At 35.8% G+C, this 27,762-nt stretch overlaps 1 protein-coding gene across 10 annotated transcripts in view; it reads right to left on the bottom strand.

The window, feature by feature from the left end:
• PPP1R9A (protein phosphatase 1 regulatory subunit 9A) overlaps nt 1–27,762 on the bottom strand; it is a 279,968-nt gene that overhangs the window by 91,040 nt on the left and 161,166 nt on the right. For all 10 annotated transcript variants that reach the window (XM_066238458.1, XM_066238457.1, XM_066238456.1 and 7 more), the window contains exons 3-5: nt 26,120–26,252; nt 19,380–19,500; nt 9,913–10,017 (exon numbers count right to left, since the gene is read on the bottom strand). In XM_066238458.1, coding sequence (XP_066094555.1) covers nt 9,913–10,017; nt 19,380–19,500; nt 26,120–26,252 — 359 coding nt within the window. The remainder of the gene's footprint in view (nt 1–9,912; nt 10,018–19,379; nt 19,501–26,119; nt 26,253–27,762) is intronic.

Below are 27,762 nucleotides of genomic sequence, written 5' to 3'. Positions count from 1 at the left end.
CTTTATCCACTGCGCCACCACAGGTCAGGCCCTACTGGTAATCCTTTTTCCAGACTTCACTCTTTCAAATGCTTTACAATTGTTACCACGTCTCTTTAAAACTTTCTATATTTAGGCAAAAGTTTGTAGAGTCTTCTACTTTTATAAATAGAAGGAAAAATGGTTAGACTTCTCATGATCCTGGTCAATCTTTTTTATATAGTTTCAAATTTTTCAGGGTCCTTCTTAAGATAAGCTATGCAACAGTAAACAAATAAATTACAGGGATGGACAAAAATAGGTTTACAGTTATAAGTACACGAACCAGAGTTATTCTTGTATTATTATTTATTATTATTATTAACCTACTTTGGCCTACCTCTGTATACAAATTATTGGTTAAAAGATATCTGAACGGTCTGTCCAGTTTTCAGCTATTATGAACAAAGCTCCTATGAATATGCAAACATGAGTCTTTGGGTCAATATATGTTTCTATTGTTTTTGAGTAGGTAGCGAGGAGTAGAATCGATGGCTGATAAGGCGAGCATACATTTTAATTCATAAGAACCCGCCAAACTGTTCTGCAAAGTGGCTGTGCTATTTTGCATCGCTACTGGCAATGAATGAATGTTAGAGCTGCTCCACATCCTTGTCACTGCGTAGGATTATCAGTCTCTAAATTTCAGCCATTCCAGTGGGTGTGTAGTAGTACCTCATTGCAGATTGAATTTGCATGTCCCCAGTAATCGATGATGTTGAGCAGCATTTCATGTGCTTTATTGTATGTCTTCCTTGGAGAAGTGTCTCTTTAATTGATTTGCTCATTTTTAATAGGGTTATATATCTTCTTAATAAACTATAAGAGTTCTTTATGTCTTCTAATAACAGCGCATTATCAATTAAATGTTTTGCAAACATTCAGTCCTTAGATCGCTTTTTCACTTTCTGAGTTTTTCAAAATAAATGTTTAAAATTTTCATGCAATTTATCATTTCTTTCTCTTAAATTTCTTGCTTTTGTGTCTTAAAAGATTTTTGATTAATCCAATCATTGAGATTTTTGCGTGTTCTCTAGAAATTTTAGTTTCAGTTGTTGCACTTAGTCTATGATCAATCTTGAGTTAATTTTCCTATAGACCATGGAAAGAGGTCAAGTTTTGGGGTTTTAAAAAATGTAGTTATCTAACTGTTCTAGCAACTACTTTTGAAAATACTGTAATTTCCTCCATTGAGTTACCTTGGTGCATTAGTCAAAAATCAATTGTTTATGTCTGGTCTACATTAGAACTCCCCATTCTGTTCCATTAATCTATACTTCTACTCTTGTGCCCCAACTTAACTTCTATAATTAGTGTAGCTTTCAGTCAGCGAAAGACCTCAACTTTTTTCTTTTTAAAAATATATCAATTTCTAAAAAAAAAAAAAAAAAAAAAGGCCTTGTGAGATTTTCATTGAGATTGTGTTTAATTTGCAGATTTGGAGAGAAAATTGAAATCTTAACAATATCGGGTATTTTGATCCAAAAACATGGTCTAGTTCATCACTCATTTAGACTGTCTTTGTTTTCTTGCAGAATAATTTTACTCAATAGTTAATATAATATATATCAGGTTATCCCTAAGTATTTCGTGTTTTTGATGTTATCATGAATGCTATTAAATCTGAATTTTCATTCTTTGTTGTTGCTAGTATGTAGAAATAGAATTGATTTCTGTACATCAACCTATCTCCTGTAACCTTGCTTGACTCACGTATTAGTTCTAGTAGCATCTTTTGTAGATTCTTAGGATTTTCTACATAGATGGCCATGTTATCTGTGAATAAAGTTTTACTTCTTCCTTTTCAATCTCTGTGTTTACCACTTCTTACTCTTGCTTCACTGAGTGAAAGCTGGCGTGGTCTCCAGTACAATGCTGAATAGAAGTGGTGAAAGTGGACATACTTGCATTGTCCTGATACTAAGGGAAAAGCATTTGGATAGATGCTAGTTATCACATTGAGAAAACTCCTTTATATTTCAAGTTTCCTGAGCATTTTTAAAATCATATCTGCTCAGATGAACATATGAGCATATGGTTTTTCTCCACTATACTATTAGTATGGAAAATTCCATAGGTTAAATTTCAAACATTAAATCAAACATGCATTCCAAAGATGTTACTTGGCCATAAATTATTATGCTTTATATCTTTCTGACTTCAATCTGCTACAATTCTGTTGAGGATTTTATATCTATGTTCATAAAGAATATTGGTATGTAATTTTTATTTTAATGCCTTTTTGATATGACAGTAATGCTGAACTCATCAGTGTTGCTCAGATGTGTCCCCTCTTCTGTGATCTGGAAGAGTTTATACAGAATTGATATTATTTCTCCCTCTAATGTTTGGTAAGATTCATCAATGAACAAACTGGAACTGAAATTTTTTTTTGCTGAAAGCTTTAACTGTATATTCATCTTCACACACACACACACACATATGCATACATTTTTTTCTTCATTGAGCTGGGTGCTTTTTCATAGTATTGTCTTCTTAGAAATTTAACCATTTATTTTGTATTAACTAGCATAATATCCTTCATAATATTGGCTAATCCTTATTATTGTTATCAAATCTCTAATGATGTCCTCTCTTTTATTCTAACTTGTATCTTCTCTGACATGAATTACCCTAAAATATATAGACATTTTATCTTTCCTTGTTTTTCTGAGTCAAGAATTCAGGTTCTGGCTTGGAACTTCTCACAAAGTTCCATCAAAGGTTGACTGGGGCTGCAGTCATATGACGGCTTTACTGTGGCGGAAGGGTTTCCTTCCAGGGTGCCTTCTTCACATGGCTGGCAAGCGGGTACCTGTTTTGGGCAGGCCAAAGTTCTTCCCTCCAGAGACTGTCTGAATGTCTTCTCAACATGGCAGTGGAATTTCTTCAGAGCTAGTGGTCCAAACCCCAAGGAAGAAGCCATTCACGTTACAGACTAGCCTCAGAAGTCATACACCATCTCTTCCTCACACAGACTAGACAGGAGTCAATGCGGGAGAGGATTAAACTAGACAGGTGACATCAGGAGCAAAGGACCACTGGAGGATCACTAGATGAACGCTGTATAAAAGACATGGTCATGTAATAGAGCTTGACTTGGGGTTTAGACAAAAATAGTATAATATGACAAGAACTCATTCACTGAAAAAGTGATTTCTAAACTTAGCCTTGATAAGAAGGAATCAGCCAGGAATGATCACATAATAAGATACTTTTTGGAGGAGGGCAGGAGACAGGAAATGATACAAGTAAAGGATAATACTATAAACATATTAAAATTGATGTGCCTTTTAGAAAGCCACCTGAAGATGTCAAGTAGGATATTGGATAATTCATAAGTCCAGGAAAGAGAGGACAGCTTGAAATAGAAAGGGAAAATGGGGAAAAAGGGCCAGAAAAGCTATAACAGCCATGGTTTACAAATGAGCTGGTGAAGATAGAATCGAGAGAATTCTTAGAATGTATTAGCAAAAAATATTAATAAAACAGAGAGAGATCCTGAGAGAAAAGAAAATGCCAGAGGACAAGAGAATGTGCCTGGGACACATCATCTCCACGTGATACTGGTTTGGAAGAGGTAACTAGGACAGTGAAGAAAAAATGAAGAAAAGTAACATAATAATGGAGTCTCAAACACAGGTCTAGTTACATCCTGGTAAAAATTTCAAAACCCCAATTACAAGAAGAAAATCCCAAAGAGAAAACTATAAAAGACTATGAGTCATATTAGCAATGGGCAATTTCTTCATAATACTGAAGAAAGGAGATTTTGAAGTTTAATTATGATACCTACCATGTTTGAGGATAAAATAATGCCTTTTCAGATATGTAAGCACCCTTACAGCTATGTGTGACCAGATGAAATCAAGGAGGCTAAAAATAGGTTCCATTAGAATCTTCACAACTTCACAGGGACAAAGATGGAATGACAAAAAATTACATTTCATTTCCTATTAAGTCAGTCATACTGTTTGATTCTACAGAGAATAATATTTTCATAACAATACATTATACACACTGTTTATTGGTTTTAAACTTTTAGATCAACTGATACAAAAAGTACCCGAGATAATTGTAGTTATAAACTATTGTAAAAGTTATAAAAAATTTTTAATATAAAAAATTGATAGCTGAAGGTTTTATAACATGCAATCATTAAATTTTTCTCTAATACTGCAAAAGAAAGAAATGAAAACAAGAGTTATATTGTTACTTCTAAAAGAATTAAAAGGAGAAACTATTAACAGCGGTTTTCCTAGGCAGACTAGGACATGGAGTTAAAGAACAATCTGTTTTTATTGCTATACAATTTAATATTTTGACTTTTTTGTTAATGTGTATCCATTTCTTTTATTTTAAAAAGTTTAAAAGTATTTTAAATAAATGAAAGAGGAAAATGAGACACAGGTAAAATTTTTTAAAAATCACAAAGATTAAAAGTCAAGAATAAAGTTATACAAATTCATACACAAGATGCTGTGCTTTTTTAGAAAATGGCTGTAAAATTGACTTTTGGATTTCTAGAAATCATGAATATCTAAGAAGTGATCAGAGTTTTCAGAAGAAAGTAATAATAGCTAATACTTCATTGAATTGTAACTGTTTCTAGGCATTTTGATAAACACATAACATGTATTAACTCATTTAATATTCATCACAAATCTATGGGATAGATACTATCATGATACCAATTTTACATATGGATAAAATGAGTTATAGGGAGATTTAAACATTTCCATAAACTGATGCATTTGATAAAGTGTTAAGTCAGAATTTAAATCTATAAAGTCTGTATTCACATGAAAAAAGGCAGTTATATAGAAAGATAATTATTGCTGGTACTAAGAGCAATATATAATGAATATATTATATATTGTTTATAGCTTGTAACAGAATCAGCCTCTGATTTTTACCTCTGTGCTACCTCTACTATAATTCAAAATAAACATTTCCTCTTGTCCACAACAATATAACACAAGAGATTGAGCAAAATGTCTAAATTTGAATAATCTCTGGCAAAACAACATCACAGAATTCTAGATCCAAAAATAAATGGAAGGTGGTTTTGTATAACAATGAATTATTCTGTCAATATCTAGCGATTCCCACTTTCTTTCCATAGCTATAAAACCAGTGATTATTAGCTTTTGAACTGCTTCCTATTATTTTTCTAATGAATTAATAGTTTTGAGTTTAAAATGATCTTTTCCATAACTAAACATGGAGGATCTTTTCAGGATCTTTAAGAATATCATCATTTAGTGTGTTCTAATGTAAAAATGAACTGTGAATAGGTAGATAAATCTGCTGACACAAATGAACTAAATATAAACTATTAAAATTATTTTGTACATAATGCAGGATCTGACAATGATAACTAAACTTTATTTTAATTTTTTTAACTATATTATATTTGGCAAGTTACATTCTATCAACCACAAAGAGATCATATGTTTTTAAAGAACTGTTACATTTTCTTTTAGGTTTCATTAGGTAATATTGAGATGCATAATAAAGACATACTAAATAGTATGACTCTGAAGTAAAAATTCAAAGGCGTTTAAAGTAAATGTGTTATGCAAAACTTGTAATGTAGACGAGTTAACCTACAGTCATTCTGGTCTGACCAAGTGCTTATCTCCAGAGTTGCCTAGGGAATAGGGCTCAACCTTGGTCATAGTTATGAAACGTACTAAACAGGAATAAACAATGTTTCGCAAACATGGGTCTATAAGTAGTTTTAAGGCAGGACATACCAGCCTGTCAGATTGCTTGGTGATAATAACTGGATGTATTACTTCTACCTGGGTTCGGTGACGTCTGGAGGTTTTCAACAGTTGAGCTGTCACGTAGGAAATATATACCTACCTGGACAATTCACTGAGACACTACTACCACACATAGACTTTGGGCTTTTTGGTTCCAAGGTGCTACATGAACATGTCATGGTGGATTAAAAGCTGGAGAGAAACACATCCTAGGAGACCCAGTGGAAGGATGATAAAGAAAAACATGTTTGAGTCCTCTAAACCCACCCCTTGGTCCTATCTTTCTCCCACTGTTGCTGTGTTGCATCATTTCTGAATATGAACTGAATCCTGTGAGTCCTTTCCCTAATCGATGACCTAAAGCAATTAACATGGTATAAGCACAGTAATCATAGTACTCAATTTAAGTGATGCCAGTAAAATAGATGAAGTAATAATCATCTACCGATGCGCTGAGCCAGGCCTGGGCTTTCCACACCCAGGAAACAAGAAGAGGTTTGAGCTGAACCACTTCTTCAAAATGGCCTAATATGCTTACCTCCTATAAATGCTGTAGGATTAAAAAATATACATTCCCTTGGAGTTATATTAAAATACTTCTGTTATGAGATCTCTAGTGTGTTTACAATGGTATATTAATAGGGTCTTCATTAGTACTATTGGTTTATCAACTCAGGTATTGCAATTCAGAGGTTAATAAAATAAAGCAAACTAAGAACTCAAATAAAAAATGATTTTCAATTAGTGTGGATGAAGTTACAGAACTCCATTTTGTGAGTTTGAGTGATATCCAAATGTTGACATCGATTTCCTATACATTTTTGGAAAATAATTTAAAAACTTGATCTCCAGGCCTGACCTGTGGTGGCGCAGTGGACAAAGCGTCGACCTAGAAATGCTGAGGTCGCCGGTTCGAAACCCTGGGCTTGCCTGGTCAAGGCACATATGGGAGTTGATGCTTCCTGCTCCTCCCCCTTCTCTCTCTCTCTCCCCTCTCTATAATGAATAAATAAAATCTTAAAAAAAAAAAAGCCTAACCTGTGGTAGCGCAGTGGATAAAGCGTCGACCTGGAAATACTGAGGTCGCCGGTTCGAAACCCTGGGCTTGCCTGGTCAAGGCACATATGGGAGTTGATGCTTCCAGCTCCTCCCCACTCTCTCTCTCTCTGTCTCTCTCTCCTCTCTCTCTCCCTCTCTGTCTCTCTCTCTTCCTTTCTCTCTCCTCTCTAAAATGAATAAAAAAAAAAAAAAAAAAAAAAAACTTGATCTGCAATACTTAAAAAGCACTATACAAATCTCAATTTTAATTTTCTCATCACCATGAGCTTATGTTTGCCCTTCCTGGCTCTTTAAAGCCATGAGTTCCAACAAACTTCTCCCAGATCTGTGTTTAGTGATTAAAAAAAATATAAACTAACTTTAGTTACTTTTAGATGCACTTAAAAAAATAAATTTTAGTAGCCACTGAATGTGGTAGCTAAGTTACCAACAAATAAGAAATATAGAACCATAAATATTTTAAATCCTCCGTTTAAAACACTTCATTAAAACTACAGGTCTAGATTTTGGATCCTGTTTTTATATAAACAATTTATAAATAACTACCACATAAAATGTATTCAGGTGACTCAAATATTATTTTTAATAATTTAAAATTGAGGAAAGACTTTTTTCCCCTTACATTTAATTAATTAAGATCCTGGCTTACATACTTTTAGTCAATTAAGACCCAGAGTTAAATAATGTGGAGGGACAAAAGTGGCTAAAGGTCCCATTTTGACATCAAGAGTATTGCAAAGTGAATTGGGAAATAAGATGTATGCCTTTAAAAATGAAAGTAGAATGTTCTGTAACCTCAAGGTTAAAAAAGTGGAATGAATGGTTAGTATACCAGGAAGAAGAGATAACTCGGGACAATGAGGTCAAGGAGGACTCCTTGGAGGGAAAAGAATCTGAAATATGTTCCTCCAGATAAGTAGGTTCTAAACAGAATATTTAAAATGGCAAAAATGACAGAGAGAAAGGCACACACACAAAAAAATTCCCAAGTCACATTTGTGGACGATGACTACGCTAGTCTGATGACACCAGACCATGAACAGAGGAAGAAGTAAATGACAAGATTCTGTGATGAAGATTTTTAATACCGGGATAAAGAGCTTAGATCCTGCCCAGAGTGGATGGTTGCTGAAGGGTTTTGGGGAAGAGAGGGACGTGATGGGTGCAGAAGCACTATTTCTACCCGCCTGTCTTAGTTGTACTGCTAGAATCACACAGAATGAGTCAACAACTTTTTCTGATAACTCTTCATATATTTGAATACTGCTATTATGTTCTTCTATCAGGGGTAAGATTGGGAAGGGCAATTTCGAAAAGGGAGAGATTGTAATCAGCGAGAGCAAAGGAGACGCCTTCGGCAATTTGTACAAGGCTTGAAATGATAACAGCACAAAATTATGAAGAGAAAGAAAGGAATGACTATAATTTCACGTAACTACAAACTATTTTCTGGATAGAAAGTGTTTTTATAAGTTGAATGTGTATTTTATTTCACTTTTAAATTCACTTTAAAGCCTAATAGACAGCTTGAAAACCAAGTTCTGTATAGACTCAGGAAAGTGCTGTCTCAACAACTAAGAGCAATCTTCAGAGACCACTGCGTTTACTAAGGGGGCAGAGTGGTTTGTCCTGTACTCTTTCCAGTTCTCTTACATTCTTTCTCAGGATTGTGACATGCCTGAAGCATAAACACAGGACCCATAAAAGTCATGGAGGTTGCATTTCTTAAACATTCTCCTTTCAGCATTAAAGGTGTTTTCCAACTAAAAATGTCTATAATTCTGAATTAAACTCATGTGTGTGCGACATAAAATATGTTGCAATGAAATCATAATTTAACCCTTTTAATCCAATTAACTCATCAGTATTTTCAGAAAAGTTGGCCATTTCATTTTGATTACATTAAAACACTTTCATAATTATACACACTAAATAATGTCCCCTTACATATTCTTTTATAGGGATTTTGGGAAAATATAAGACATGAGCAATACTATAAATATATTAAAAAGTAAATATCCAATGACCAAATAAAACCAATTCTATATTTTGACCTTCATTAGCTCAGGAATACTTTTTATCCGTTTTCCAAGCTATTATTTTCAGAACTCCAGGATTGAATATAAATTTCAAGATCTAAAAGAATGAATCCTCAGTCCTATTAAAATTGGAAAAGTTACAGTTTACCAAAGAGTAGTCTTACTTGTTTCTTTAAAACAATAAAAAGAATTTCTTAAATGCATTTATTAACTCATTCTGCCTACTTGTCTAAACAATATGTATTATTGAATACATATATACTTATTTTCATTTCAATATACTGTGTAACTGGTTTTATTAAAAAGATTTGAGGCCTAAAGTCATATTAATTGAGGATATAACTAGAAATTCTATCTTCCCTGCAATTCTTACACTAACATAGCTCCTTGCAATAAGGCACACTAACATAGCTCAATAATTAAAAACCATAGCGATTCACACTGTATACTCCATATCTTCATGTCTTTCTAAAATACCGTAATTTGCCTGACCAGGTGGTGGCGCAGTGGATAGAGCGTCGGACTGGGATGAGGAAGGACCCAGGCTCGAGACCCTGAGGTCGCCAGCTTGAGCGCGGGCTCATCTGGCTTGAGCAAAGAGCTCACCAGCTTGGACCCAAGGTCGCTGGCTCCAGCAAGGGGTTACTCGGTCTGCTGAAGGCCCGCGGTCAAGGCACATGTGAGAAAGCAATCAATGAACAACTAAGAAGTCGCAACGCGCAACGAGAAACTGATGATTGATGCTTCTCATCTCTCTCCGTTCCTGTCTGTCTGTCCCTGTCTATCTCTGCCTCTGTTAAAAATAAATAAATAAATAAAATACCGTAATTTTTAGTTTTAAATTACATTTAAATGAACTAATTAAAATAAAGGACAAATTAAAAACTAAAAGCAATTTTTTAACATTTAGATAGAATTCCCATTGTAATTACATATATTTATAGATATAATCATAAAAAAACTTAAGTTTAACAAACTATCAAGTAACCAAATTGTGCATATATGATATGAAGCCCCAGGTTTACCTGACGTTGCCCTTGGTGTTTCTGAGAACCGTGGCAGCGAAGTTCTGTGTGACTCCCACCAAGCTGGTTCCGTCCACTTCGACAATCTGGTCATTGACTTGTATTCTTTGGGAAGAGGGAAAATATTACCCACAATTAATATTTCTGATGATACATTGCCATCCACATTAAATGAGTTGACAAGTTATTGGATTTTTAAGATACTTATATCGATACAAAATTTGTCTTTATATATAAGCTCCAGATCTTAGACAAATGCTAAATGTTTTTGAATGAGTGTTTTGAAGAATAGAAATACACAATACTAAATGAAGACATTAGGCTCACCCACATCCATATTCCTATCACAAATAATTGATAACTGTGAAGGTATGACACATTTATATCTTCTTTTTTGTCCTTAAAAATTAGTTAAAACATAGCAGGTCCACCTGAAATATGCTTTGAGTCTCATACCTAGTCTGACCTCTCCTCGCCAAGAAAAAACAAGAAATGCAGGGAATTCTTCACATATATAAATTCATATATATGTTTACACATAAACACTCACATATATATAAATCCATACATATATACACACACACAAAGGTATATGTTTAGTTCATAGAAAATACTAAGTACTTTCATAAATCTTATATTCTAGTAACTTACAAAAACTTTAAGTGTGCTAGACACTTAAGAAAAAAAATCCTTTTTATAAACTGCTAGAAGCTCAGAAATATTTTTTATAAGAGCCCAAGGTCATGCAATGAAAGTGAGTCTTTGGACAAATAAGACTAATAATTTAAGTTAAAAATACACAGCTTAAAACATGATTTTTGTACTTAATTATCTCCAAAGCATAGCTTTTAATACTGTATAGGATAAGCATTGTAAAATTTTTATTGAAAACAGAAGCTCAAAATCGTGTATTAACTGCCCCTGTTCATTATGTTTTTTGAGAAAATGTCTTTTTGGCTTTGGCTTAGAGATTATAGATCCTGAATCCAAAACATTTGTCTAGTAATTTTATGGTTACACACATATGTGTCTTTAATAAAGAACTAGTTACTTATGCTTCAGTCTAAAGGAAAACATTTTAAAGCATTTCCAGTTACTATCATCAATTATCAAATTAGCATGTGCTAATTTTATAGAATATTTAAAGTTATAAATGTAATATATGTCAAGGTTAAAAATTTGGAAAATATATAAAGAAATTAAAAATCTCATGTAATCCAACCATCTAGAGTTAACTACTATTAAGAGTATGCTAGTGGGATCTGGCTGAGTAGCTCAGTTGGTTAGAGCATCGTCCTGATATGCCAAGGTTGTGGGTTCAATCCCTGGGCAGGGTGCATACACAAATCAATTGATACATTCATAAATAAATGGAACAAATCAACATTTTTCTTTCTCTTTCTCTCTCTATCCCTTCCTCTTTCTAAAATCAATTTTCAAAAAGATTATGCTGGTGAATCACCTTCCAAATATTTTTCTTACTTAACAAAATTAGGATCATTTGAATGTATAGTTTTGCAGTGTTTTATACTTTATTTATCAAGACAATATTCGTTGAGTGTTAATATATGTCAGGCAATGTGCTATGTATGCTCTTTATATTTTACATGTTATTTAGTCCTGCTAGTTGCCCTGATTTGGCTTTGGCTTAGAGATTATAGATCCTGAATCCAAAACATTTTGTCTAGTAATTTTAGGGTTACACACATATTATTATTCTTATTTCTGTTCTACATATGAAGAAATTTGGCTCTCTTTTATAGTCATATCAAATAAGAGGTAGAGCCTGGCTGTGAACCTCATCTGACTCCACAGCAGATATTGAAATAATACATGATATCATCATATCATTAAATATTTCTTTATAAGATATTAAGGATATATTATCCTGTAGTTTAATATTTACATATTGTTATACTACACAGTATGTTGTTCCAAGGTGTTGATCTAGTTAGCATTTTTATATAAAAAATTTTTGTGAATATCTCTGATTATTTCTCTGAAATTATTTCCTAGGAGTGAAATTGCTGTGTCAAGGTGCATTACATCTTAAATGCTAAACTGCCCTTTAGAAAGCTTATTCAATTTGTACTCCCCCTTCCAGTGTTGAAGAGTAGTCTACTGTGCCCACAATAAAATTGAATACTGTGTTATAAAATACTTTCATAATCTGATAAATGAAACATGATCTTTAAGTTTTAATTTCTTGCCTTTGAGCCTCTTAAGATGTTTACTGGCTTTTTTTTTTTTTTTTGGTAAATAATTTCTGTTTGCTTCTTTCTTGTTAAATTTTTTACAAATACTCTATCATCCATTTTTTAGTGTTCATCTCCACAAATAAGTGGTTCATACCCACTGTCTTCACTTCTTAACTACATAGAACTTTCTCCTCTACTCCCCAATCTGATAACAAAAATAATAAAGTACAACAAACCAAATTAAACTGCAACTCTAAACTTAAACACAGCAAAATTCTATTTTTAGGTTCTAATTTTCTTCAAATTTATTGTTTTGAAAATGGTTTACCTACTCTTTGAGGCATCCCATAATTTTTTCTTAGAACTAATTTTCTTAAACTTTTCAGTTTATTATAATCACAGATCTCTAATAAGTGACTCATCCAGAGCAACTTCCAGGTCTGAAAGCTTCAATTATGGTCAGGGCCCTATACAGGTGTACCATTCTTTATATTTTATTCTATATTATAACTGTCCCTTTCCTATGTTTAGTTACAGAAATACCATTACATGACAATTGCTTACGGTATCCAGTACAATAGCATGCTCTGGGCTTGTAGCCTAGCAGTAACAGGCTACATCAAATAGTTTAGGTGTATAGTAGGCTATACCAGTTAAGTTTGTGCAAGTGCACTATGATATTCATACAATGACAGAATCACCTTGTGATGCATGTCTCAGTACACATCCCCATAAGTTAAGTGGCACATGACTATATAGACAGCTCTGCTTATGTTAAAATGTTACAAAGTTACTGTAACTTTGTATAATATTAAATGTGTTCATCCTTGCACTTTAAGAAGTAAAAATAGTGTGTGTGGCTACAGAAAAGGATATTTGCTAGTCTGCTAAATTGCTTGTGTATGATAGGGAACTATTACCAAATTTCTATCTGCCAGTGAAGATTGTTAAGTAGGAGTTAGTTATGTAGACAACAAGTTAAATTTAAGATGGATAATTGAGACTATGCAATAGTGACGGGAAAAAAACAATTGTGCAGATAAGTTAATGAAATAAATTTTTGTTTTTTCCACAAAAAGGATAGTAGTAAGTCCTTAAGCAAAGTGTCTGCCAGTTCTAGAATATGAAATAAAGTAATGCAGACCAAAACTTGACTGTGTATATTAGGTTGAGGAAGGTGTGAAGAATTAATATTTTTTAATAAATAATTTTTTATTAATTTTAATGGGGTGACATCAATAAATCAGGGTACATATATTCAAAGAAAACATGTCCAGGTTATCTTGTCATTCAATTATGTTGCATACCCATCACCCAAAGTGAAGAATTAATTTTTATTTGCTTGAATCTCTTTCCCTGAGAGAGGATAACTCGTAGATGTAACCTCACAGAACAGCAACACTGAAAAGCTCTCTTAAGTGTTGGCTCAAAATTAAAAGCACAGAAAAGACAAGGGATGAACCCCGGCTGTAAAAATTAAATGGACAGAGCTCTGCATCGGACCAACCCAAATATGAATAATATATATAATCTGGATTTGCCAAAACCTTTCCCATAATAGCAAAGAAAACAGTCTGCTTTCCTCAGGAAACACTATCTACTGGAATGGAATTCATGGGAATGTACCTGGCTAATCTGGAAGAGGCATCCAGGCCTGGCTTCTTCCTCAGCAGTTTCCGCGTGCGAACAAACCCGAGTGCAATACTGCTGCTCTTCAGCCGCAGTCTGGTGTTTCTGATACCCCTCAATTCTAAGTCTATAAACCCGTACCAATGGGGGTAAAGCTAACAAAAATACGTAAGTTGGATTAGTCTAGGGTTTGTTTAGTGTTATTGGGTAGGTATTTATTGACATGATGTATCAGGTAAAGGGAAACAAAAACAAAAATTTGACCTTGCCAGGCTTATATAAATAAAGCAACCAACAATGAATGAAAGGGAGACCAGCTGGAGCAACATTAATGAGCTCTGGTCCACCGTCTTCCCCAAAATGCTAGAGAGTGAAGTTCTACATGGCTATGAAAATACATACTCATCAAAGCAGTGATAGTCCAACTATCTAAGGGCTGAACAAGCAAAATGCTTGCTTAGAAGAGTGACACAAGAGTGTGTGCACAGAGAGGAAACCTTGAGGAAGACTTTATGACAAATGGGCACAATTAAAATAGCAGTTTCCATCCAGGGTCCCAGGCTTGAGGAACCTGAGGGGCACCTCCTACAACAGGGAGGGCTTACTGCAGGGTGAGCAAGAGCATAGGATTCTTCGTCTGCTTTTATGTTGGTATTACCCCAAAACTGGCCAAAAACAATGCAAATTATTTGAAAACCAACATTATTGAATAAGGACAAATTGCACAGCCTATTGATTTCACGTCTGATACCTCCCCCCCCCCCAACATGAAAAGAACAGCGCTGGAAAATGACGGCGTGCAGGCTGGAAAACCACCACCCGAGACAGACACAAGGCAGATCCCAATGCACTGTTAATCTGCCTCTTCAGCACAGCGTTACTATCGTCTGTCACTTTCACCCACGTAATTTATTCTAGCAGTATTTGCAATTAAATTTTCCTAAAATTCATTTTGCTTTATAGATTCATGAAAGAGAACTGGAGAAATAATTAGTATGTTAAAGGGTCCTGTGTACAATCATAACATTTTTTTGGTAGCCAAAACTAATGGTTAATATATTTAATATTATTTTTTAAATTATTTTTTTTTATTTATTCATTTTAGAGATGAGAGAGAGAGAGAAGAGGGGGAGGAGCAGGAAACATCAACTCCCATATGTGCCTTGACCAGGCAAGCCCAGGGTTTTGAACAGCGACCTCAGCATTCCAGGTCGATGCTTGATCCGCTGCGCCACCACCAGTCAGGCTATTTAATATTATTTTATTAAAATATCAGAACTGCCTGACCAGGCAGTGGCACAGTGGATAGAGCATTGGACTGGGATGCGGAGGACCCAGGTTCGAGACCCCAAGGTCTCCAGCTTGAGCGCTGGCTCACCTGGTTTGAGCAAAGCTCACCAGCTTGGACCCAAGGTCGCTGGCTTGAGCAAGGGGTTACTCGGTCTGCTGAAGGCCCGTGGTAAAGGCACATGTGAGAAAGCAATCAATGAATAACTAAGGTGTCGCAATGCGCAACGAAAAACTAATGATTTATGCTTCTCATCTCTCTGTTCCTGTCTGTCTGTCCCTGTCTATCCCTCTCTCTAACTCTCTCTCTGTCTCTGAAAAAAAAAAAATCAGAATTAAAACAGAAGGTGGACATAGTTATGTCACTCAGCTAAATTACAAGTTACCCTGTAAGAGGCATGGCTGCACACAAAGAGAGAGGAGAGAGAGAGAGGGAGAAGAAGAGGAGGAGGTGGCAGACAAGGAAAGAAAAGAAGAAGAAAAATGTTAGGCCCAGCTAAACGTTTTGAAAGTGACTGAAGCACAAGCATACAGTGATCGAACAATTATTTACGGAGTACCCTTTCTGTTCCAGGCATCACGTGAGGAGGAACAGAAACAGACAGAAGAAGCTTCACGAAAGAAAACTTAGAAAGTAGACACAATATCAAAGACTAAGAAGGACTCACAGTATTTTAACTACACGATATGACTCAGGAGATAAATACTCATGGCAAATTTTTAAAAGTACTTCAAATGTGGTGAAAATTTTAGATGTTTGTAAAGAGTAAAACCAATCACACTAAAAAAGATCTCTTGTGTTAGGGTGGGAAGGAAGGAGAAAAGAATTTTCTATATATATCTATTTCTTAACATCCCTTGAAAATAGTGTGGCCAAATCTGAGATTAAATTGAAATCATTTTCTAAAAAAAGGAAAAGTTATCAAGAAATTAAAGCAAGCTAGAAAGGTATAATACAGACTCTTTCCTGTATAATATAGAAAGCCTATAAGGAACTATAAAGACCATCTAACCCAGAACTTTCATTCTGTCCACAACTGAGTTCTGAAGAGTAACTTTCCTGAGGTCACATGGTGAGAACTTTATTATTTTTAGTTGTAATTTAAAATATTATAGAAGTATTATTCTCTACAGAAAAATCAAACACTTCATATGAGCTAAATCTCCAACCTTGCCTCCTAAAAAACCCCACAGACTAGAGTCATTCAACACTCAGTATACATTAATTCTCAGTTGACAGAAAGAGAGAGAAGGGTAGGGAAGCTGACGTGGGGTGCGTAAATAGAAAACATATATTTATATATACAAGAATGGCATCATACTAATCATAATGTTTTGTTAATCCTTAATGCAATAGTTTTCTATATCAATAAACATATATAACTTTAAAAATTATTACTGAATGGAGACAGCAACCATTTCTTGTCTTTTTATATTGATATCTTTTATTTTTATTTTTTACTTTTTTTAATTAATTTTAATGCAGTGACATTGATAAATCAGGTACATATGTTCAGAGAAAACATCTCCAGATTATTTTGACATTTGATTATATTGCATACCCCTCACCCAAAGTCAAATTGTCTTCTGTCACCTTCTATCTGGTTTTCTTTGTGCCCCTCCCCTCCCCCCACCTCCTCTCTCTCCTTCCTCGCTCCCTCCTTACCCCCCCCCCATTACCATCACATTTTTGTTCATGTCTCTGAGTCTCATTTTTATGTCCCATCTATGTATGGATTCATATTGATATCTTTTAAATAGTAAACCTTTAAATACTGTGCAAATAAGCACGCAAATAACAGTGGTAATAATAACATAATGATTTAAAAGATGTGAACACTACCATAGGTCTAATAATGAGACCATTTATTTTCATATTTACATATTCTCTATCTTCATACACATATAAAATAAACGGTTGAAAGATCTGTAAAATCCCTTTGACCTCCAAGATTTTAATATATTGTACATATTTTATAAATCTTTCTATAGTTTTTTACAAGAATTTCCTTAACTATTCTCTTAATACCTTTCACAGTTATTCATACTTCATTCATGAACCACACTGTAAAAGGTTTTTTAGTTACATAAGTTTATTTAATACTTACAGCAATGTAGATAGCACAAAAATTAAGTAATTTGTTCAATATCCCATAGCTGTAAGTAGAGGGGATGGAACTGAGTCTCCTGTCCACATGATTCCAATGATTCTACTCATCTCATTACATCAAGCTGCTTTTCTTACTATATTCACTGAGGCCTTTAGAGCATCTATTACAACAACAGAATGACTATACTAGGTAAACACTCATCTGAAGGGACAGAGGAAACTCACACAGGGACTGGTAAAGCGAAGTTCTCACATCGGTGTGGATACTAAAACTACACAGGAGAACAAATCAGGAAATAGGTTAATAGAAAACAAACCTAATTTCTAAAATGACTGATGAAAAGACGGGTCTGAGTTTAGAAAAATAAGAACTGGCTAAGTGCCAAACAATATTTTTTTGTTTCTAATCAATTTGCATTTTGGTTTGAACTTTGTGGCCCATTTACTTAAGAGGGATGGTTCCTAATAACTTAGTATGGCTTGGATACCACTGATAAGAATTATTTCCTTTCACTTCAGAATCACTTTTAAATATTTTATGAAACTGGCCCTGGCCAGTTGTCTCAGTGGTAGAGTGTCAGCCCAACGTGTGGATGTTCTGGGTTCGATTCTCAGGGCACACAGGAGAAGCAACCATCTGCTTCTCCTCCCCTCTTCCCTGCCTTTGTCTCTCTCTCTCTCTCTCTTTCTCTCTTTCTCACTTTATCTCTCTTTCTCTCTCCTCCTCCCGCAGCCATGGCTGATTGGTTTGAGCACATCATCCCCGTCCCCAAGCACTGAGGATAGCTCTGTAAAGCCTCTGCCTCAAATGCTAAAAATAGCTCGGTTGCGAGCAAGGCCCCAGATGGGCAGAGCACCAGCCCCAGACAGGGATCGCTGGTGGGTGCTGGCTGGAGCCCATGCGGGAGTCTGTCTCTCTATCTCCCCTCCTCTCATTTGAAAAAGAAGAAAAAGAAAATTTTATGAAACTCTTAAAGACAAATAATGTAGGTTTTACAAACACATTTTAGCTTACTTAGAAGAAAGGTTCTAAATTAATAAAGAAAAATATTTGCCACTACAACTATATCATACACTGATGGAGCAAAGAGGTTATTTCTTTACTCTGAAATGGACAAAGACTATTAATAATTGCTTTTAAATACGAAATATTAATAACCCACTTTCTGTAAGTGTGATGCACATTCACATTCAGTCAGCTGAATATTCACTCAAAAGATTCACTTCATACCTCCTCTGTCCACATGTTATGTAAACAAAACAAAGGCTACTAAGATGTGGTCCCTAACTTCATGGAAAGAGGTTTAAATAGATCAATTTAGTTCCATTAGGAATTGTGTATATCAATATGTGTTTTTAGGATTACAAAAGAAATAATGCTTCTATGGGTCTCAACAGAGATTCACAAATAATTTTCAATATGATTTATTATTTCTTGCAAAGATGTTAAGTGACATGTACTTAGACCCTGAAAAAAGCCAGAGCCAGGTATTCAATGTTCCAATAAAAATAAAATGACATTTCTTTAAATTAGTCACTCATATTTTTAGGTCTACTTTGATTTCTATTGCCAGCCTTCTGCTTCAGCCCCAAGCTTATGCATCAGAAACCTAGTGTGAGAATTAATCCAAATCTAAAGATACCAGTTGCTTAAAGTGATGAAGGCTAAGACATGAAACAATGACCATCTGATGTTCTGGTGTGCATCCAAATTACCCAACATGGACGTTTAAGTAAAAACTGCCTGACCCTCTCCTAATGACTTTAACTCCACTGGTTTAGGTGGCACGCAAGAATCTGTGGTTTTAGACAGAACACATTTTGAGAAACATTGACCTCTAGGATCACTATCATTGCAAAATTAAAGTTCCTGTTATCCCTCTGTCATTTTTCAAAAGTGTCATAACTACATCATTTGCTTTGATATTTCTGAAGTGAAACGATATGCTGATCTCCATAACACATATTTTTAAACGATATACACCGATGTTTCTGCCCATTTTCTACTAGAAGAAGAGATAAATAGACATCAAGTTAGACACAGATAATAGATACATCCACCCATTCTCATCAAATATTCTGCCTACATATCAGAAAGTAATTTAAGTGTTTCAACATTTTGCACATCTGAGATATACACTCTGAAATTCTGTCCTAAAAAATAAAAGAAGAAAGCTACCACTGAAAGAAATTCCCATAAAAGTTTCCTTGATTTTAGTTATCAACAACAGCAGTTAGCTTACCTGCCATCCCGCTGAGCGGCACCACCTTCTGTTACTGTCTTGACAAATATTCCCAGTTTTTCAAGTCCGGCATCTGCTCCAACACCCATTCCAATAATACTTATGCCAAGTCCATCCTCATCTGTAAAGAAAGAGGAAAAAATGCAGCAGTCTAAGTTATACTTGTCTACAATTAACTGATGAATATTTGGATTGTTCTCATTTTTTCTATGATAACCAATACAATGGCCCACAGCCAAATCCAGCTCTAAAAGCCATGGAAATGTGGATAAACTCATGATCTGTAAGTGAATTAAAAACAAAGTGTTTGTCAATATTATTCACAGGGTCAATAAAATGGAAACAAAAGTGAATGCCTATTAAATAGAGAAATGGTTGGTTATATTATGATACCATCTCATCATGAAATATTATGTAGTCATTAGAAGTGATTTAAAGCTATGTAAGGTGAAACCCATGAGGTATTTATTATTAAATTAGAAAAGTAGGCTGCAAAAAGAAGTAGGTGTCATATAATCTTATTTGTGTAATGCAAATAGGAAAGAAAAGCAAGCTATATGTTTTTTTTTTTTTTTATTCAGTGAGAGGAGGGAAGGCAGAGACAGACTCCCACATGTGCCCTGACCAGGATCCACCTGGCAAGCCTATTAGGGGGCAATGTTCTGCCCATCTGGGGTGTTGCTCTGTTGCTCAGCAACTGAGCTCTTCTTAGCACCTGAGGTGTAGGCCACATAGCCATCCTCAGAGCCCGGGACCAACTCACTCCAATAGGGTCATGGCTGCAGGAGGAAGAGAGAGAGAGAGAGAAGTGAGGGGGGGTGGTAGAGAAGCAGATGGGTGCTTCTCCTCTGTTCCCTGACCAGGAATTGAACCCAGGACATCCACATGCCAGGCCGATGCTCTACCATGAGCCAACTGGCCAGGGCCACAAGCCATATGTATACTGTAGCTGTTGATATAGTTATATCCTTGTATATAGAAGAGGGAAAGTACTGAAAGACACATGCTATATTATTGACATAAATAAGGATATGGAACAAATAAAAAAGACTACATAGGTATAGGGAAAATGCCAGATATATTATGATCACATTTATATAAAATAATATATATATGGCTAATCAGGAAAAGCTGAGTCAGAATGGCCAACCTAGAGTTATATTAAAAAAAAAATAACACTGTAAAATTAGTGAACCTCAAAGAATTATCAGTTAAAACAGGACAAAAAAATTGAATGACAGAAGTAGAATCAGGAAAACTCTGAGTGACTAAAAGGCAATAGAACATTCCTTTCTTTTTTTCAAGAAAAGAACATATGACTCAAGAATTTTAATTACCATCTCAAAATGAACAAAGAAGTAACAGAATATGCATATGTTGACATCCATGCTTTTGTGCTTAGAAGAGAGCTGTGTTTTAAGGTAGATTGGCTCCTCAGTAGTCAAATTATTACCTTTTCTTGGGATCACAATAAATAGCCAACTGCAGTAGTAAAATGAGACTAAACTCATGAGCCTTTTGGGTGGTTCTTATTTGACCACTCTTGCTTCCCAACGTAGAAAAAGATTCTGCCAAGGCAGGTGTACAGGATATGGAATATTTGATAGAATTATATTATAGAATTGTGTCTCCCAATCTAACTCTGATGGCACTGCTATTTAAACTGCATTAAATTTACATATAAATTTACAGGTATCAGAGACACAGAATGTGCTTTTTCACCAAAGAACATAATGTATCTTTCCATTTGCTTAATCCTACATCTGTCAAAATGATGTATTCTACAGGTAAAACCTGTTTTTCCTAGTAATTAACTTAATAATATTTTGTTGTGGTGGTGTTACTATAAATGATATACTGTTCTTATTTTCATTTCTGGGTTTTTAATGTAAATATAGAAAAATTATTTTCTTAGGTATCTGGAACCTGACCTCCTCTTTTATAAGTAATATTAGTAATTCTAACATTTTCAAATTAAAATCAATTTGGTTATATATATATATATATTTGTTTTATATATATATAAAATATATAATACATATTATATATATAAACAAAAGATCTTTCATTTTCTATTATTTATACTAATCATTACATTTAAAGAGCATTCAAAATATTATTCCTGGTTTTAATTGAAAATTTTTAGTGTTTCCTCAATTTAAAAGTAAAAGTCTCTGTTGATATTATATATTTAGGTTTCTATACACTAACAACAATCTATCAGAAAAAGAAATTAGAAAACAATCTCATTTACAATTACATAAAAAAGATAAAATACCTAGCAATAAATTTTACCAGAAGGTGAAAGATCTGCCAACTGAAGCTATAAGACACTGATAAAAAAATTGAAGATAAAAATTAATGGAAAGCTAATCCATGCTCATGGATTCAAAGAATTAATATTGTTAAAATGTCAATACTACCCAAAGCAATCTATAGATTCAATGCAATACTTATCAAAATTCCAATGGCATTTTTTCACAGAAATAGAATATCCAATTCTAAAATATATATGGAACCGGAAAAGACTTGAATAGCCTATGGGTACATGAAAAGGTGTTCGACATCACTAATCAAAAGGGAAATGTAAACCAAAACTTCATACCTGTAGGAGTGGCTATCGTCAAAAAGATAATAACTAGGGTTGGCTATGATGTGGAGAAAAGGGAACCCTTGCTCACTGTTGGTGGAAATGTAAATTGGTGCAGCCACTATGAAAACAGTATCATAAGGTTCCTTAAAAAATTAAAAATAATTATACTTTATTTGCCTCTCTTCCAGTTTAACCTTTTCCAGTTTAACTTTTAGTATGATACATAGCATACAAACAAAAGTTTTATGAAGCCATTTATCTAGAAAACATGTTTAAAAAATAAAACAACCATGTACTAACAAAGACTCAGAACATTACTAATACCCAGAAGCCCAGTCTGTACTCATATTGTATATCATAACTCTTTTCTCAGTAACCATTATTCTAAACATTGTGTTAATTATTCCCTCCATTTTTTAGTACTGCTTTTAAAAACCACCTATTTGTGTATCTCTAAACATATACTGTTTACTTTGTCCTAGCTTTGAAATTTAAGCAAATGGAATCATACTAAATGACCTCTGTGTTTTGCTTTACCTTCCTGCCCCTTCAACTTTATGTTTGTAAGAATCATACATATTGGCCCTGGCCAGTTAGCTCAGTGGTAGACTGTTGGTCTGGCGTGCAGAAGTCCCAGGTTCGATTCCCGGCCAGGGCACACAGGAGAAGCGCCCATCTGCTTCTCCACCCCTCTCCCTCTCCTTCCTCTCTATCTCTCTCTTCTCCTCCCACAGCCAAGCCTCCATTGGATCAAAAGTTGGCCTGGGCGCTGAGGATGGCTCCATAGCATCCACCTCAGGTGCTAGAATGACTCTGGATACAAAGGAGCAACACCCCTGATGGGCAAAGCATCGCCCCCTGGTGGGCGTGCCAGGTGAATCCCGGTCGGGAGCATGTGGAAGTCTGTCTCTCTGCTTCCCATTTCTCACTTCAGGAAAAAAAAAAAGAATCATACATATTGGAACTATGGCTTCCTCACTTTTACTGCTGAGTATTATTTTATTGAATTGATATGCTATAATTTATATATCCTTTTCTATCATAGATAAATATTTGGATTCATGAATATTGTTCCCATTTTTTCTGTGATAACCAATACCACGGCCCACAGCCAAGTCCAGCTGTATAGGCCATGAGCTAAGAAAGATATTAACATTTTTAAATAGATGAAAAATGTGCCTGACCAGGCGGTGGCACAGTGGATAGAGCATCTGACTGGGATGCAGAGGACCCAGGTTTGAGACCCCGAGGTCGCAAGCTTGAGCACAGGCTCAACTGGTTTGAGCAAAAGCTCACCAGCTTGGACCCAAAGTTGCTGGCTTGAGCAAGGGGTTACTCGGTCTGCTGAAGGCCCACGGTCAAGGCACATACGAGAAAGCAGTCAATGAACAACTAAAGTGTCGCAACGAAAAACTAATGATTGATGCTTCTCATCTCTCTCTGTTGCCTGACCTGTGGTGGCACAGTGGATAAAGCATCAACCTGGAAACGCTGAGGTTGCCGGTTCAAAACCCTAGGCTTGCCTGGTCAAGGCACATATGGGAGTTGATGCTTCCTGGTCCTCCCCCCTTCCCCTCTCTATAATGAATAAATAAAATCTTTAAAAAAAATGTAAGCATCATTCTTACATTCTATTTAAGATAAAATGTAAGTGCTTTTTAAAATTGAAATGATTAGCCAATCATACTTAATATAATGACTGATATTCTTTATATTTTTTTCATGTGATTTTATGCTTAATACTACTTAGAGAGTTTTCAACTCTTTTCCCACATTTTTGCTGTTTTCAACAATTTGCTTGTCATTTCTTTTCCTCTCTGCTCATTAGGAAGTCATGTGGGTGATGTGTTCTTTAAATTCTTATATATAGCCTGACCAGGTGGTGGCGCAGTGGATAAAGCGTCGAACTGGGATGCAGAGGACCCAGGTTCAAGACTCCGAGGTCGCCAGCTTGAGCACGGGCTCATCTGGTTTGAGCAAAAGCTCACCAGCTTGGACCCAAGGTCCCTGGCTCCAGCAAGGGGCTACTCGGTCTGCTGAAGGCCCGCCCATGGTCAAGGCACATATGAGAAAGCAATCAATGAACAAGTAAAGTGTTGCAATGCGCAATGAAAAACTAATGATTGATGCTTCTCATCTCTCTCCATTCCTGTCTGCCTGTCCCTGTCTAACTCTCTCTCTGACTCACTCTCTGTCTCTGTAAAAAAAAATAATAATTAAAAATAAATAAATAAATAAATTCTTATATACAATCATATTTTTCTTCACATCTGGGATGAATGTAGGAGTCCTACGTCACCATCTTTTTCTTCTCAGTGGTATGTGAAATATATGTACATCTCCCTACCTCCAGTGTTACAAATAAGTTTCATGATAGCCTAATAATTTTGCCTTTGCAAGTACCTTTGTGTCTTTGTTTGCTTTGATTTTGTCCTGTATTCTGTAAGACTTTCACTTTATGTTTGAAGATTAGGATTTTCCCCAGCCTATGCTTAAAGTAAGTCCTTGCAACCAGTTGTATCAGGAGCTTTTTTTTTTTTTTTTTGTATTTTTCTGAAGCTGGAAATGGGGACAGGCAGACTCCCGCATGCGCCCGACCGGGATCCACCCGGCATGCCCACCAGGGGCGATGCTCTGCCCACCAGGGGGCGATGCTCTGCCCCTCCAGGGCATCGCTCTGCTGTGACCAGAGCCACTCTAGCGCCTGGGGCAGAGGCCAAGGAGCCATCCCCAGTGCCTGGGCCATCCCTGCTCCAATGGAGCCTCGCTGCAGGAGGGGAAGAGAGAGACAGAGAGGAAGGGGGGCGGTGGAGAAGCAAATGGGCGCTTCTCCTATGTGCCCTGGCCGGGAATCGAACCCGGGTTCCCCACACGCCAGGCCGACGCTCTACCGCTGAGCCAACCGGCCAGGGCCAACAGGAGCTTTTTGAGCTCAGGAAAATTTTTTCTATTATTTGTCTAGTATGCCACTTATCCTCTATTGCCATTTGCCCTTCTGTTATCTATAATCTTTTTCCATTGAGCTTTTTGAGGTTACACTGGATAACATAATTATACAGGCTCCAGGTGCCCAAGTCTACAGCACATCTCTGTATTATGGATTCACCTCCCCAAGTTAAGTCTTTGTCAGACAATTCGTATGTTAGATCTCCTTCATGATTTTTCTTGGATTTTTGCCCTGCCATCTGAGAATTAGTTCGGGACATTTATTATGTTTGAACTTCTATGTCACCAATTTGATCTCAAAAGTAATCATCCTTTTCTCTTCACCTGACATTTTTTATTTTTAAAGATCAATGTTATTTTGATACTGTAAATTTGATTAAGAATGACTTTTTAATATCCTTACCTGAATATCCTTATTTGGTTTTTTATCTCTTTGTTTTGTGTGTGTGTGTGTGTGTGTGTTTTTGTTGTTGTTGTTACTCAGAGTGTCATTTGTTCTGTTTTTATTCTGAAACTCTCTGAGATGTGATATCCTGTTCAGTGGTCGGAGCCTCGCTCCCTGCGTCCCATCTGACATGACTGTAAGCACAGCAGCTTCTGCTCCTGCGGGCCCCCAGTTACTGCAGCAGGCAGGCTGGGGACCCAGGGCAGAATTCAGGAGGAAGCCCTTCTCTCCCAGTCTCCCTGCTCTCCTTCAGCCCTTTCCCCTCAGAGATGAAGAACAGTCCACTGTCTTCATTCCAAAATTCGTCCTTTTCTAAAAGCCCAGCTCTCTCTATGTCTACCACATTAAGATTCTAACCACGGCCACTCTTCCTCCACCAAACAGAAACACTCACAACAACACCCACCGCCTGCCCCCAGCTCTCCCACAGCTCCGTGTGGGCTCCCACCCCTCTGCCCTTTGCCAGAGTCCGACGCTACACCAGGCCTCACTCATCTCTCCCTGTGCTCCTAGCCAACAGCCATCCAGCTGACGTCAATGGCTTCCAGTTGGGAGGGGAAGAGTGGGGAGAGTCTTTCAAGCCAACTATATAGAATTTATATCAACTACTTTTGAAATGTCATAAATCAACTCCTCCATGAAAATTAAAACTTGATCCTTTCCTTAGGGGAAAAAGAGCTCTACTTAGAAAAAATAGTCATTTTGGTATTATTAACATAGTGATATAATATTATAAACATGGTAGAGCTCATTTACCTTTCTCCAGTTCCACTGGGAAAAGTTCCAGCTTTTCTACACGTTTTTCAAGTTCATACTCGGCTGAGGCAGCCACAGGGTCAACTTCATCATTTCTCCTGTCATAGTCCTCATTGGAGTACGTGCTGAAAACCTGTGGGAAGAGAGCAACAAAAGATGGTAATCCAAAAGAAAAGGCTTTCTTAATTACAAAAAAATCAAAGCAGCCAAAGGTAGATAACTTAAAAACTTTGTTACATTTTTTGAGTTATGCTTTTTAGAATTTGTAAAAAAGAGGGGTTAAAAATTGTTTTAAATGACAAAAAAGTTATCTTTTTATATATATAGATACATTCTTAGTAAGATTTAGTAAATTCGGCAGGTCCTGGTGCAAATGTGTTAAGTTTTTTCATTCTTGTGTTTGAGAAACATGAGCTTGATGTGTCCTAGTGATTTCTTCAATGTTTGGGCATATATTTGAAAGGCAAACTCTCATTTCCTCATCAATACATTGAAGAATTCCTCTTTTTACACTTAATTGTGTTGAGGGTAGAAAATCCTAATTCACATAAAAAGGATGTTGAAAATTGTAGTAAAATGTTCAAAGCTCTTTTAGATATTGCCACATATTCTTCTTTTATAGAAATCCAAAAGGCTTCAAGAGACAATTCCTTATGTTTAATCATCAATCCAAACTCCCCACCACACATATCATCTTAACTTGACACCAATCAAAGGATAGAAGAAACTTGCCTCCAGTCTTTCCAGGGAACATGGGGGGTAGTGTAAACTATCCAGCACCACAGCTTAACAGCCTTTTGCAACCTTATCAGGCAAGTGAGGTGGGGAGTTGGGCAGACTGTCAGCTTATAGCCAATTCCCCACACCTCTGTCCCCCCAAAAATCTAAACTCTAAAAACCCTGTTGGTTTTTTGGTCTCCAACAGGCACATATTTCTCTGGAATACCAGAGGGTGCACCTGGAAATCTTCTAGGACACACCAGTGCGCCCTGGTGCACACTTTGAGAACCACTGCCGTAGTGTGTCAGTTAGTACTATAATTATATTATAATCATAGAATCACTGAAACTGACTTCTAGTCTATACTGTACTGGGCTGTGTGAAGGTCTCACTTGTCATCTCTCATTTTACTTGTATGAAGATTTCAATTAAATTCTCACTGAACCTTTATAGTCATAGGAAATTTGTCCTTATTTCTGATGAAATATTTGTTTTATCTGAAAAGTAAATAAAAATATAAATATAATCCTTTGTTTAAAACACTGAATAATATTCAGTAAAAAAAACCTACAGTTCAAGTCCAATTAATACCCATAGTAAAAACTGACATTTTTAATTGAACAATTTAGTATATAAACTGAGCCTTAAAAAATTCTGTAATGTCCACAAAAATCTTAAATCAAGGAAAACGTGTTTTTAAAAGTATATATACATATAAAAAGCTATGATAAAAGTAGAAAGCAGAGCAGAAGGTCAGAGATGAAAGAAATCAAGTCCATTGCCTACAAAGCTGGCCCTGCTAGACCATTCACGTTGTTGGAAAGCCGGCAACCCTTGGACACTATATATGGTAACCCTATAAACCCGGAATACGTACTGCGTACAGAGAAGCAGATGTAGCATGGTTCAAAAAGGTATATGCT

This window comes from Saccopteryx bilineata, chromosome 7 (genome assembly GCF_036850765.1).
Source record: "Saccopteryx bilineata isolate mSacBil1 chromosome 7, mSacBil1_pri_phased_curated, whole genome shotgun sequence".
Taxonomy (NCBI): domain Eukaryota; kingdom Metazoa; phylum Chordata; class Mammalia; order Chiroptera; family Emballonuridae; genus Saccopteryx; species Saccopteryx bilineata.
This window is presented reverse-complemented; position numbering and strand designations above follow the sequence as displayed.